A 12,742-nucleotide genomic window follows, 5' to 3' on the forward strand; every position below is an offset into this window, starting at 1 on the left:
AGTACAGCCAACTGATTTTTGACAAAGCCACAGAAGCACTTTGGTGGAAGAAAGGTTGTCTTTTTAACAAGTGGTACTGGATCATTTGGAAATCCATAGGTGAACAAGTACTACATATCTAGACTAGTATCTGAAATACTCTGAAAGCAAGTATCTGAAAGAACTCAAAACTGAACAATATGTATACCTATAGCTGATTCACTTTTCTATACAGCAGAAACTAAGACAACATTGTAAAGCAATTATATTCCAATAAAGATGTTAAAAAAACCCCACCATTTAACTAGTCTGATGACACTTATTTGTACAAAATAATTATGAACTTTGACTTAATGCTCATTTAAAAATAATAAAGTCTTAGGAGCCTTAGATTATCTATATATATATATATATCTATATCTGTATTTATCTATTCTCCTTAATGTCATTTCAGATATAATATAAGCTTCTACTCAAGAATAATAAAGAGAAAATTCACTTAAAAAAAACTGAACAGGGCTTCCCTGGTGGCACAGTGGTTGAGAGTCCACCTGCCAATGCAGGGGACACAGATTCGTGTCCCGCTCTGGGAGGATCCCACATGCCGCGGAGCGGCTGGGCCCATGAGCCATGGCTGCTGAGCCTGCGCGTCTGGAGCCTGTGCTCCGCAACGGGAGAGGCCACAACAGTGAGTGGCCCGCATACCACAAAAAAAAAAGAGTCCCAGAGTCACAAGAAATTTTGGCTTGTGAGTGGCAGGGGGCCACAAACAAAAAAAAAAAAAAAAAAAAAGACTGAACAATATAAAAATAATCCAATTAGAAAATCAGCAAAAGACATGCACAAACATTTCACTGAAGAAGATATACATATGGAATATAAAGACATGAAAAGATGTTCAACATCATTAGCCATTAGAAAAATGCAAATTAAAACTACAATGAAGTGTCATGACATACCTATCAGAATGGCTAAAATGAATAATGGTGATAATACAGCATGCTGGATTGGATGTGGAAAAACTGGATCACTCATAATTTGCTGGTGGGAATGTAACATGGTACCGCCACTGTGGAAAATAATTTGGCAGTTACTTAAAACTAAAAGTAGACTAAAAATAAGTGTGTAGCACTCACACTTTTGGGCATTTATCCCAGAGAATGAAGAGTTATTTTCATGCAGGAACTTACACACAAATATTCATACCACCTTTATTCGTAATAGCCCCATACTGGACACAACCTAGATATCATGGAATATTACTCAGCAAAAAAGGAATGAGCTATTCATATATGCATCAACATGGATAGCTCTGAAGGGCATTATGCTGAGTGAAAATGCCAATCTCAAAAGGTTGGATACTGATTCAATTTATGTAACATTCTCAAATTGACAAAATTGTACAGATAGAGAACAGATCGGTAGTTGCCAGGGATTAAGGATGGTGCTGGAGGGCACTGGGTGTGACCATAAAAGGGGTAGCACAGGGGAGAACTCTGTGGTGATGGAATAGTTCTGTATCTTGATTGTGGTGGTAGTTATATGACTCTACACATGACACAGAACTATACACATAGTTGTGCCAATGTCAGTTTCCTAGCTTTGATATTGTATTATAATCATTTTATTTTATTTGTTTTTTGGCCACACTGCATGGTGGAATCTTAGTTCCCTGATCAGGGATCAAACCCGTGCCACCTGCAGTGGAAGTGTGGAGTCTCACCCACTGTACTGCCAGGGAAGTCCTTATAATCATTTTAGATATAACCATTGCGGGAAACTAGATAAAGGGTACACAGGACTTCTGTCTACTATCTTCACAACTCCCTGTGAATCTATAATTATTTGAAACTAAAAGGTTGTTTTTTAAAGATCATTCTAGTGGTTGTAGAGTATGGGTATGAGGGGGACTGGACAGGATGAAAGCAGGGACAACAGTCTGGAGACTCTTGCAAGGTAAAAGATGACCCTTTTGTTATTATTTGAGATCTGAACCTCAACAATATTTCTTGTGATGAAGAAAAGGGACAGATAAAAGGCATGATAAGACAGCAAAATCAGTGGGACCTTTGAAATAATCAGTGTAGAAGGTGAAGGACAGCAAGGAGTCTGGGATGACTTCCAGGTTTCTAGCTTTGGTAACTGAGTAGATACTAAAAGACTTAAGTAAAAGAAGATATAGCTTAGGAGCCTGAGGTACACTAGAAGTAGACAGAAGCCACGTTTTCCTTGTCTGTTACACCTTCATAAATCTAAAATATGTTTTCTTGAGAATTTTGTAGTATTCTTTTAAGTCTTTTGGGGTGTCCTATAGTCTGTTATGAAGCCAGATATTCATGTGATTCTACCTTGGACTTCTTTCCTTGCCTAGCCTGGTACATCTACTTAAGAAATGAGTTTCAAAATACAATACGAAGTCCCTTATCCTTGTTTTCTCTTTCACGGTTTCAGTTACCCAAGGTCAACCATGATTCAAGAATATTAAATGAAAAATTCCAGAAGTAAACAATTCATAAGTTTTCTTTTCTGTTTTTTAACATCTTTATTGGACTATAATTGCTTTACAATGGTGTGTTAGCTTCTGCTGTATAACAATGTGAATCAGCTATACATATACATACATCCCCACATCTCCTGCCTCTTGTGTCTCGCTCCCACCCTCCCTATCCCACCCCTCTAGGTGGACACAAAGCACCGAGCTGATCTCCCTGTGCTGTGTGGCTGCTTCCCACTAGCTATCTATTTTACATTTGGTAGTGTATATATGTCCATACCACTTTCTCACTTCATCCCAGCTTACCCTTCCCCCTCCCCGTGTCCTCACGTCCATTCTCTATGTCTGTGTCTTTATTCCTGTCCTGCCCCTAGGTTCTTCAGAACCTTTTAATTTTTTTTTTTAGATTGCATATATAAGTGTTAGCATATGGTATTTGTTTTTCTCTTTCTGACTTACTTCACTCTGTATGACACTCTCTAGGTCCATCCACCTCACTACAAATAACTCAGTTTTGCTTCTTTTTATGGCTGAGTAATATTCCATTGTATATATGTGACACATCTTTATCCATTCAACTGTTGATGGAAACTTTCGCTGCTTCCATGTCCTGGCTATTGTAAATAGAGCTGCAATAAACATTGTGGTACATGATTCTTTTTGAATTATGGTATTCTCAGGGTATATGCCCAGTAGTGGGATTGCAGGGTCATATGGTAGTTCTATTTTAAGTTTTTTAAGGGACCTCCATACTGTTCTCCATTGTGGCTGTATCAATTTACATTCCCCCCAACAGTGCAAGAGGGAGCCCTTTTCTGCACACCCTCTTCAGCATTTATTGTTTGTAGATTTTTTTCATGATGCCCATTCTGACCATTGTGAGGTGATACCTCATTGTAGTTTTCATTTGCATTTCTCTAATGATTAGTCATGTCGAGCTTCCTTTCATGTGTTTGTTGGCAATCTGTATCTCTTCTTTGGAGAAATGTCTATTTAGGTCTTCTGCCCATTTTTGGATTGGGTTGTTTGCTTTTTGGATATTGAGCTGCATGAGTTGCTTGTATATTTTGGAGACTAATCCTTTGTCAGTTGCTTTGTTTGAAAATATTTTCTCCCATTTCGAGGGTTATCTTTCATCTTGTTTATGTTTTCCTTTCTTGTGCAAAAGCTTTTAAGTTTCATTAGGTCCCATTTGTTTTTTTGTTATTATTTCCATTTTGCTAGGAGGTGGGTCAAAAAGGATCTTGCTGTGATTTATGTCATAGAGTGTTCTGCCTATGTTTTCCTCAGAGAGTTTTATATGGCCTGGTCTTACATGTAGGTCTCTAATCCATTCTGAGTTTATTTATGTGTATGGTGTTAGGGACTATTCTAATTTCGTTCTTATCTGTGTAGCTGTCCAGTTTTCCCAGCACCACTTATTGAAGTGGCTGTCTTTTCTCCATTCTATATTCTTGCCTCCTTTATCAAAGATAAGGTGACCATATATGCATGGGTTTATCTCTGGGCTTTCTATCCTGTTCCATTGATCTATATTTCAGTTTTTGTGCTAGTACCATATTGTCTTGATTACTGTAGCTTTGTAATATAGTCTGAAGTCTGGGAGCCTGATTCCTCCAACTCCGTTTTTCTTTCTCAAGATTGCTTTGGCTATTCGGGGTACTTTTGTTTCCATACAATTTGTGAAATTTTTTGTTCTAGTTCTGTGAAAAATGGCAGTGGTAATTTGGTAGGGATTGCATTGAATCTGTAGATTGCTTTAGATAGTAGAGTCATTTTCTCAATGTTGATTCTTCCAATCCAAGAACATGGTATATCTCTCCATCTATTTGTATCATCTTTAATTTCTTTCATCAGTGTCTTATAATTTTCTGCATACAGGTCTTTTGTCTCCTTTGGTAGGTTTATTCCTAGATATTTTATTCTTTTTGTTGCAGTGGTAAATGGGAGTGTTTACTTGATTTCTCTTTATGATATCTTTGCTTCTGCTACCTTTTGGGGTTTTTTTGTTCTTCTTTCTCTAATTGCTTTAGGTTTAAGGTTAGGTTGTTTATTTGAGATGTTCCTTGTTTCTTGAGGTAAGATTGTATTGCTATAAACTTCCCTCTTAGAACTGCTTTTGCTGCATCCCATGGGTTTTGGGTCGTTGTGTTTTCATTGTCATTTGTTTCTGCATATTTTTTGATTTCCTCTTTGGTTTCTTCAGTGATCTCTTTGTTATTTAGTAGTGTATTGTTTAGCCTCCATGTGTTTGTGTTTTTTACAGATTTTTTCCTGTAATTGATATCTAGTCTCATAGCGTTGTGGTTAGAAAAGATACTTGATTTCAATATTCTTAAATTTACCAAAGCTTGATTTGTCTCCCAAGGTATTACCTATCCTGGAGAATGTTCCATGAGCACTTGAGAAGAAAGTCTAATCTGTTGTTTTTGGATGGAATGTCCTATAAATATCAATTAAGTCTGTCTTGTTTAATGTATCATTTAAAGCTGTGTTTCCTTATTTATTTTCATTTTGGATCATCTGTCCATTGGTGAAAGTGGGGTGTTAAAGTCCTCTACTATGATTGTGTTACTGTTGATTTCCCCTTTATGGCTGTTAGCATTTGCCTTATGTTTTGCAGTGCTCCTATGTTGGGTGAATAAAGATTTACAATTGTTATATCTTCTTCTTGGACTGATCCCTTGATTATTATGTAGTGTCCTTCTTTGTCTCTTGTAATAGTCTTTATTTTAAAGTCTATTTTGTCTGATATGAGAATTGCTACTCTAGCTTTCTTTTGATTTCCGTTTGCATGGAATATCTTTTTCCATCCCGTCACTTTCAGTCTGTATATGTCCTAGGCCTGAAGTGGGTCTCTTGTAGACAGCATATATATGGGTCTTGTTTTTGTATCCATTCAGCCAGTCTTTGTCTTTTGGTTGCAGCATTTTATCCATTTATATTTAAGATAGTTATCGATATGTATGTTCCTATTACCATTATCTTAATTGTTTTGGGTTTGTTATTGTAAGTCTTTTCCTTCTGTTGTGTTTGCTGCCTAGAGAAGTTCCGTTAGCATTTGTTGGAGAGCTGGTTTGGTGGTGCTGAATTCTCTTAGCTTTTGCTTATCTGTAAAGGTTTTAATTTCTCTGTTGAATCTGAATGAGATCCTTGCTGGTTAGAGTAATCTTGGTTATAGGTTTTTCCCTTTCATCACTTTAAATATGTCCTGCCACCACTCCCTTCTGTCTTGCAGTCTCTCCTGAAAGATCAGCTGTTAACCTTTTGGGGATTCCATTGTATGTTATTTGTTGTTTTTCCCATGCTACTTTTAATATTGTTTCTTTATATTTAATTTTTGGTAGTTTGATTAATATGTGTCTTGGCATGTTTCTCTTTGGATTTATCCTATGTGGGACTCTCTGCACTTCTGGACTTGATTGACTATTTCTTTTCCCATATTAGGGAAGTTTTCACCTATAATGTCTTCAAATATTTTCTCAGTCCCTTTGTCTCTTCTTCTTCTGGGACCCCTATAATTTGAATGTTGGTGCGTTTAATGTTGTCCCAGAAGTCTCTGAGATTGTCCTCAATTCTTTTCATTCTTTTTTTTTTTTATTCTGCTCTGTCGTAGTTATTTCCACTATTTAATCTTCCAGGTCACTTATCCTTTCCTCTGCCTCAGTTATTCTGCTATTGATTCCTTCTAGGGAATTTTTAATTCAATTTTTTGTGTTGTTCATCATGGTTTGTTTGCTCTTTAGTTCCCCTAGCTCCTTGTTAAACGTTTCTTCTATTTTCTCCATTCTATGTCCAAGATTTTGGATCATCTTTACTATCATTACTCTAAATTCTTTTTCAGGTAAACTGCCTATTTCCTCTTCATTTGTTTGGTCTGATGGGTTTTTACCTTGCTCCTTCATCTGCTGTGTTTTTCTCTGATCTCATTTTGCTTAACTTACTGTGTTTGGGGTCTCCTTTTTGCAGCTTGCAGGTTCGTAGTTCCCGTTTTTTTGTGTGGCTGCCCCCAGTGCCTAAGGTTGGTTCAGTGGGTTGTGTAGGCTTCCTGGTGGAGGGGACTGGTGCCTGTGTTATGTTGGCTGAAGCTGGATCTTGTCTTTCTTGTGGGCAGGACCACGTCTGGTGGTGTGTTCTGGGGTGTCTGTGAACTTATTATGATTTTAGGCAGCCTCTTTGCTAATGGGTGGGTTTGTGTTCCTGTCTTGCTAGTTGTGTGGCATGGGGTGTCCAGTACTGTAACTTACTAGTCGTTGAGTAGAGCTGTGTCTTACCATTGAGATGGAGATCTCTGGCAGAGCTTTCTCTGTTTGATATTACATGGGGCTTGGAGGTCTCTGGTGAACCAATGTCTTGCACTCGGCTCTCCCACCTCAGAGGCTCAGGCCTGACACCTGGGCAGAGCACCAAGACCCTGTCAGCCACACAGCTCAGAAGAAAAGGGAGAAAAAAGAAAGCAAGAAAGAACGAAAAATAAACAAATAAAATAATGTTATTAAAATAGAAAAAATTATTAAAAATAAAAATGTAATTAAAAAAAGAAAGAAGAGAGCAACCAAACCCAAAAACAAATCCTCCAATGCTAACAAGTGCTATAAACTATACTAAAAAAAAAAAATAAACCAAAAAACGGACAGTCAGAACACTAGGACAAATGGCAAAAGCAAAGCTATACAGTCAAAATCACACAAAGCAGCATACACATACACACTCACAAAAAGAGAAAAAGTATAATAAGTAAATCTATCTATCTATCTATATATATGTATACATAAAAAATAAAAAAGGAAGGGTACAACCAAATCAATAAGCAAATATACCAATGATAATAAGCTCTGAATACTAAACTAAGATAAATATAGAACCAGAAGCAAATTACATGCAGAAAGGAAATCCCAAGTCTACAGTTGTTCCCAAAGTCTAATGCCTCAGTTTTGGGATGATTTGCTGTCTGTTCAGGTTTTCCACAGATGCAGGGTATATCAAGCTGATTGTGGAGATTTAATCCACTGCTCCTGAGGCTGCTGGGAGAAATTTCCCTTTCTCTTCTTTGTTCACACAGCTCCTTGGGTTCACCTTTGGATTTGGCCCTGCCTCTGCGTGTAAGTCACCTGAGGTGTCTTTTGGGAAGTCTGAGGTCTTCTGCCAGTGTTCAGTAGGTGTTCTGTATGAGTTGTTTCACATATAGATGTAGTTGTGATGTATTTGTGGGGAGGAAGGTGATCTCCACGTCTTACTCCTCTGCCATCTTGAAGGCACCCCCTGAGCTCCAAAGGATCATCTCCGAGCCTCTGAAAAGCCTCAAAGCCACTTCTGAGACCTCTGTGATGTTTCTGCCAGGGGGCAGGCAGCATTTAGGGCCCTCCATTGAGGACCCAACTTGGAAAGAAAGTCACTGACCCTGGTTTAGATTTCACTGTGTCTGTTTGCTGTCTTACATTTGGCACCTTTCCTGATGTCTAATTTTCCTTCTTCTCTTTCTATGTTGCTGTATAGCACATGGAACTATATTCAATATATTGTAATAACCTATAATGGAAAAGTATCTCAGTCCTCCTGGCTGGAATATCTATCCATCCATGTGGTCAAATATTCATTCAGACGAGGGCCATGCCCGAGGGATGGTGGAGCAACAAGACAGGAACTGGAGTCTCCGGCAGCTTGGAACCTTACTGATCTTAGAATGCTCACCTCCAGTCCTGGGCACAGTCTCCCCCTGCTTGTATCAGGCTTGGTCTTTGTGACAACTGGGATACTGCAAAAGGGATGTCAGGGTATAGTGGAGACTTCCATTTTAATCTTGTGTTCTTTATCTCGGACTATAATAGGGGCTGGGTGGGTGCACAGCCAATTCATAAATTTTAAATTGCACACTGTTTTGAGTAGTGTGATGAAATCTCGCATAATCCTGCTCCCTCCCACCCAGGATGTGAAACATTCCTCTGTTCAGCGTATGCTGCCTGTTAGTCACTTAGTAGCTGTCTGAGTTATCAAATCAACTGGCCCAGTGTCTCAGTGCTTGTGTTCAATTAACCCTTATTTTACTTAATAATGGCCCTGAAGTGCAAGAGTAGTGATGCTGGCAATTCAGATATGCCAAAAGGAAGCTGTAAAGTGCTTCCTTTAAGTGAAAAGGTGAAAGTTCTCAACTTAATAAGGGAAGAAAAAATATCATATGCTGACGTTGCTAAGATCTATAGTAAGAACAAAAAGATCTATGGTAAGAACGAGTCTTCTGTCTGTGAAATTGTGAAGGAAAAAGAAATTTGTGCTAGTTTTGCTGTTGCATCTCGAACTGCAAAAGTTATGGACACAGTACACGATAAGTGCTTAGTTAAGATGGAAATGGCATTAAATTTGTACAATAAGATATTTGGAGAGAGAGAGACCACTTTAACATAACTTTTATTACAGTATATTGTTATAACTGTTCTATTTTATTATTAGTTATTGTTGTCAATCTCTTACGTACCTTTATCATAGGTACGTAGGTATAGGAAAAAACATAGTATATGCAGGATTCGGTACTGTCCATGGTTTTGGGCATCCACTGGGGCTCTTGGAACTTATTCCCTGCAAATAAGTGGGGGACTGCTGTGTGACTGTAGAACTGTGTGACCATTGAGCTTTGATTCCTTTTTTCACCTGCAAAATGAGCACTGTGTTTTGTGATAATATAGTCATAATGCTTCTCTCTCAGGTTTGTTCTGAAGAGTAAGTAAGATTTACATTTATATGTAAAATACTTAATACATACCAAGCATCTAATAAATGATTACTACTCCTACTGTTACTACTGCTAACAATAAAAATTATAGTGACAGAAAATACAAAGATGTTGAAGTGTGATAGTTTCTGTCAATTGTGACCAACTGCAGAAATGCTCAGAGTCTCTATAGCCAGTTTTTCCTCAATTTCTGTTTTCTAGTTCCTTCAGTGATCCTTAAAGAGTGGTCTGCCTATAAAGGGAAGTCTCCTCAAACCCCTGAGCTGGTGTCTGCCCTGACATTTCGGGAATGGACTTGCCCAAACCTCAAGAAACTCTGGCTAGGCAAAGCAGTTGAGGACAAGAACAGAAGGATGCGTGCCTTCCTGGCCTGTATGAAGTCAGACACACCCAGTATGCTCAATCCGGCTAACGTCCCCACCCATCTGCTGCTCATGTGCTGTGTACTCCGGTAAGCCATGTGACCGGGAAGTGGTCAGTTCATTTCTATTTTACTTTTTTTGACATTTCCTTTAAGCACGTGGTTTTTATGGTGTTTTGAGGTGGGAAGTTTTATGTTTACTTTAGACTTCAGAAACATTGGAAATCAATTGCTATGATAGTCTCCTCAGTTTATGATCTGTCATCATCAGCCCATGCATAAACACTCTTTTATTTTTGGTTTTATATTTGGTTTTTGTCCCCTTCAGCCTTTCTTCCTGATTCAGTCCCCTTCTCTCTACCCATAGTTATCCACTCTTGGGTATTTGATGTGTGTCCCTCCAAGCCATCTTCCATATATATATATATATATATATATATATATATATATATATATATATATATATATATATATCCATGCACAATCTGTAGTGATGATTATATGTGTAGATTTTCTCCCTTTTTAACATGAAAGATACTGTGTTGTACATATCATTCTATTTCTTACTTTTTCACTCAGTGTTATTTTGTAGATCTTTCTGAATTCGTATATGGTTCGTTCCTGATGACTGCTGAATTATATTCCAACAATTATTTATATCATAGTACTTTATTTGTTGTTTGATAGTTGTTTCCAGTTCTGGGATATTGCAAACAGTGCTACAGGGAATATCTTCATAGATGTCTCTGTATCTTTGTGTTCCTGTGTCAGTTTATCTGAAGTATGTATTTAGGAGTTGAAGTCCTGGATCCTGTAAATATGCATATAGATGTTTCGCCAAATATGGCCAAATTGCTCTAGATTATATTTGTTCTAAATTTATAGTCCTATGAAGAATGCATAAGGGATTCTATTTCTTCATATTATTGCCAGGGCTGATATCTTATAACTTCTTAATTTTTGCTAATCCAGTGGGTTTCAAGTAGTATCTTTTATTTTAATTTGCATTTATTTGACTACAGATGAGGTTGATCTTCTTTTTTATATGTATTAGCCATTTGTTTTCACATTCTCTGAAGTGCCTATTTATCTTGCAAATTTTCTTTTAGGTTACTTGTCTTTTTTCTTTCTGATTACAAAAGTTTCTTGTGAGATTGGGGTTGACATATATACACTACTATGTGTAAAATAGATAATGAGAACCTGCTGTATAGCACAGGGAACTCTACTCAGTGCTCTGTGGTGACCTAAATGGGAAGGAAATCCAAAAAATAGGGGATATATGTATACATATAGCTGATTCACTTAGCTGTACAGCAGAAACTAACACAACATTGTAAAACAACTATACCCCAATTAAAAAAAGAAAAAAAAGAACAATACCCAAGAAGTGACAATGGTGAGAGCAACTGGCTATCTGTATGCAAATGTAAATTTGGTTCAACTTTCTTTAGGGCAATTTAGTAATCTGTATATAAATGACAATTTAACAAGACTGTATGTTAAACCTTAAATACATAATATACCCTAAAAAAATAAACATACAAATAAAGCAAATATCTTTTCTATATCTGTGTGTATATGTGTCAAATATCTTTTCCAGTCAGCCACAATTTTTTAGAAATTTATGTACAATATCCTTTTTAGAACAAAAGTATTTCATTCTCACTGACCTTTCATTATGATTTCATACATACAGAAAAGTGGGACCTCCCTGGCGATCCAGTGGTAAGACTCCACACTTCCATCACAGGGGGCGTGGGTTCCATCCCTGGTCAGGGAACTAAGATCCCTCATGCCACACCATGTGGTGTGGCCAAAAAAGAAAAAAACAAAACACATACAGAAAAGTTGGAAGGATAGGATGGCAAACACTCATATGACCACCACTTAGATTCTGTAATTAACAGCTTTATACCATATAACCATGTAACCACTCATATGACCACCACTTAGATTCTATAATTAACAGCTTTATACCATATAACCATATAACTATCCCTCTCTCCATCTCTAGCCATCCATTTATCCATCCTTTTTGATGCATTTCCAAGTAATTTGCAGATATCAGTACACTTTACCCCTAACCAATAAGTATTTAAGTTGATTTTGTCAAACCCATCAATCTGTACATTTATGGTGTGTGCTTTGGGGATCTTATTTAATAAATTCTTCCCTACCCCTGGGTCATAAAGATGTGTCTACTTTTTCTGTAACTATAATGTAACTGTTTACATTATAGTTTTATAATGTTGCCTTCCATGTAAGGTCTTTAATATAGTGGGTGTTTATTCTGTATATGCTGTATAAAATGATCTAATTTTATTTTCTCTACATAATAAGCCAGTTTTCCCAACGCCATTTATTAAATGACCTGTTCTCTCCCCATTGATTTGTGTTACCACCATGATTAGGTACTAAGTTCCTGTATATTCTTGAGTCCATTCCTGGATTCTATTTTGTTTCATTGCCTACTTGCTCCGTTGCCAGTATCACATTCTTTGAATTATTAAGGGTTTGTAATTTGCCTTAATATCAGGTCAGGTAAATCTCCACTCTGCTTTTCTTGTTGCAGACTTGTACTAACTATTCTTTTTTTTTTTTTTTTTTTTTGCGGTACGCGGAGAGCACTGTTGTGGCCTCTCCCGTTGCGGAGCACAGGCTCTGGACGCGCAGGCCCAGCAGCCATGGCTCACGGGCCCAGCCGCTCCACGGCATGTGGGATCCTCCCAGACTGGGGCACGAACCCGTGTCCCCTGCATCGACAGGCGGACTCTCAACCACTGCACCACCAGGGAAGCCCCTTGTACTAACTATTCTTGAACCACATAAATCTTTTATTTTTAATATCTTTATTGGAGTATAATTGCTTTACAATGTTGTTAGTTTCTGCTGTACAACAAAGTGAATCAGCTATACGTATACATATATCCCAATAAGCCCTCCCTCTTGCGTCTCCCTCCCACCTTCCCTATCCCACCCACCTAGGTCGTCACAAAACATGGAGCTGAACTCCCTGTGCTATGCAGCAGCTTCCCACTAGCCATCCATTTTACATTTGGTAGTGTATATATGTCAATGCTACTCTCTAACTTCGTCCCGGCTTCCCCTTCCCCAACTGTGTCCTCAAGTCCGTTCTCTATGTCTGCGTCTTCATTCCTGCCCTGCCACTAGGTTCATC

At 37.9% G+C, this 12,742-nt stretch overlaps 1 protein-coding gene across 1 annotated transcript in view; it reads left to right on the plus strand.

The window, feature by feature from the left end:
- FAM120C (family with sequence similarity 120 member C) overlaps positions 1–12,742 on the plus strand; it is a 132,095-nt gene that overhangs the window by 62,242 nt on the left and 57,111 nt on the right. The window contains exon 10 of the mRNA XM_007446478.1: positions 9,402–9,651. Within this exon, the coding sequence (XP_007446540.1) occupies positions 9,402–9,651 (250 nt within the window). The remainder of the gene's footprint in view (positions 1–9,401; positions 9,652–12,742) is intronic.

The sequence above is a fragment of the Lipotes vexillifer genome, unplaced genomic scaffold (assembly GCF_000442215.2).
Source record: "Lipotes vexillifer unplaced genomic scaffold, Lipotes_vexillifer_v1.1 scaffold624, whole genome shotgun sequence".
NCBI lineage: Eukaryota > Metazoa > Chordata > Mammalia > Artiodactyla > Lipotidae > Lipotes > Lipotes vexillifer.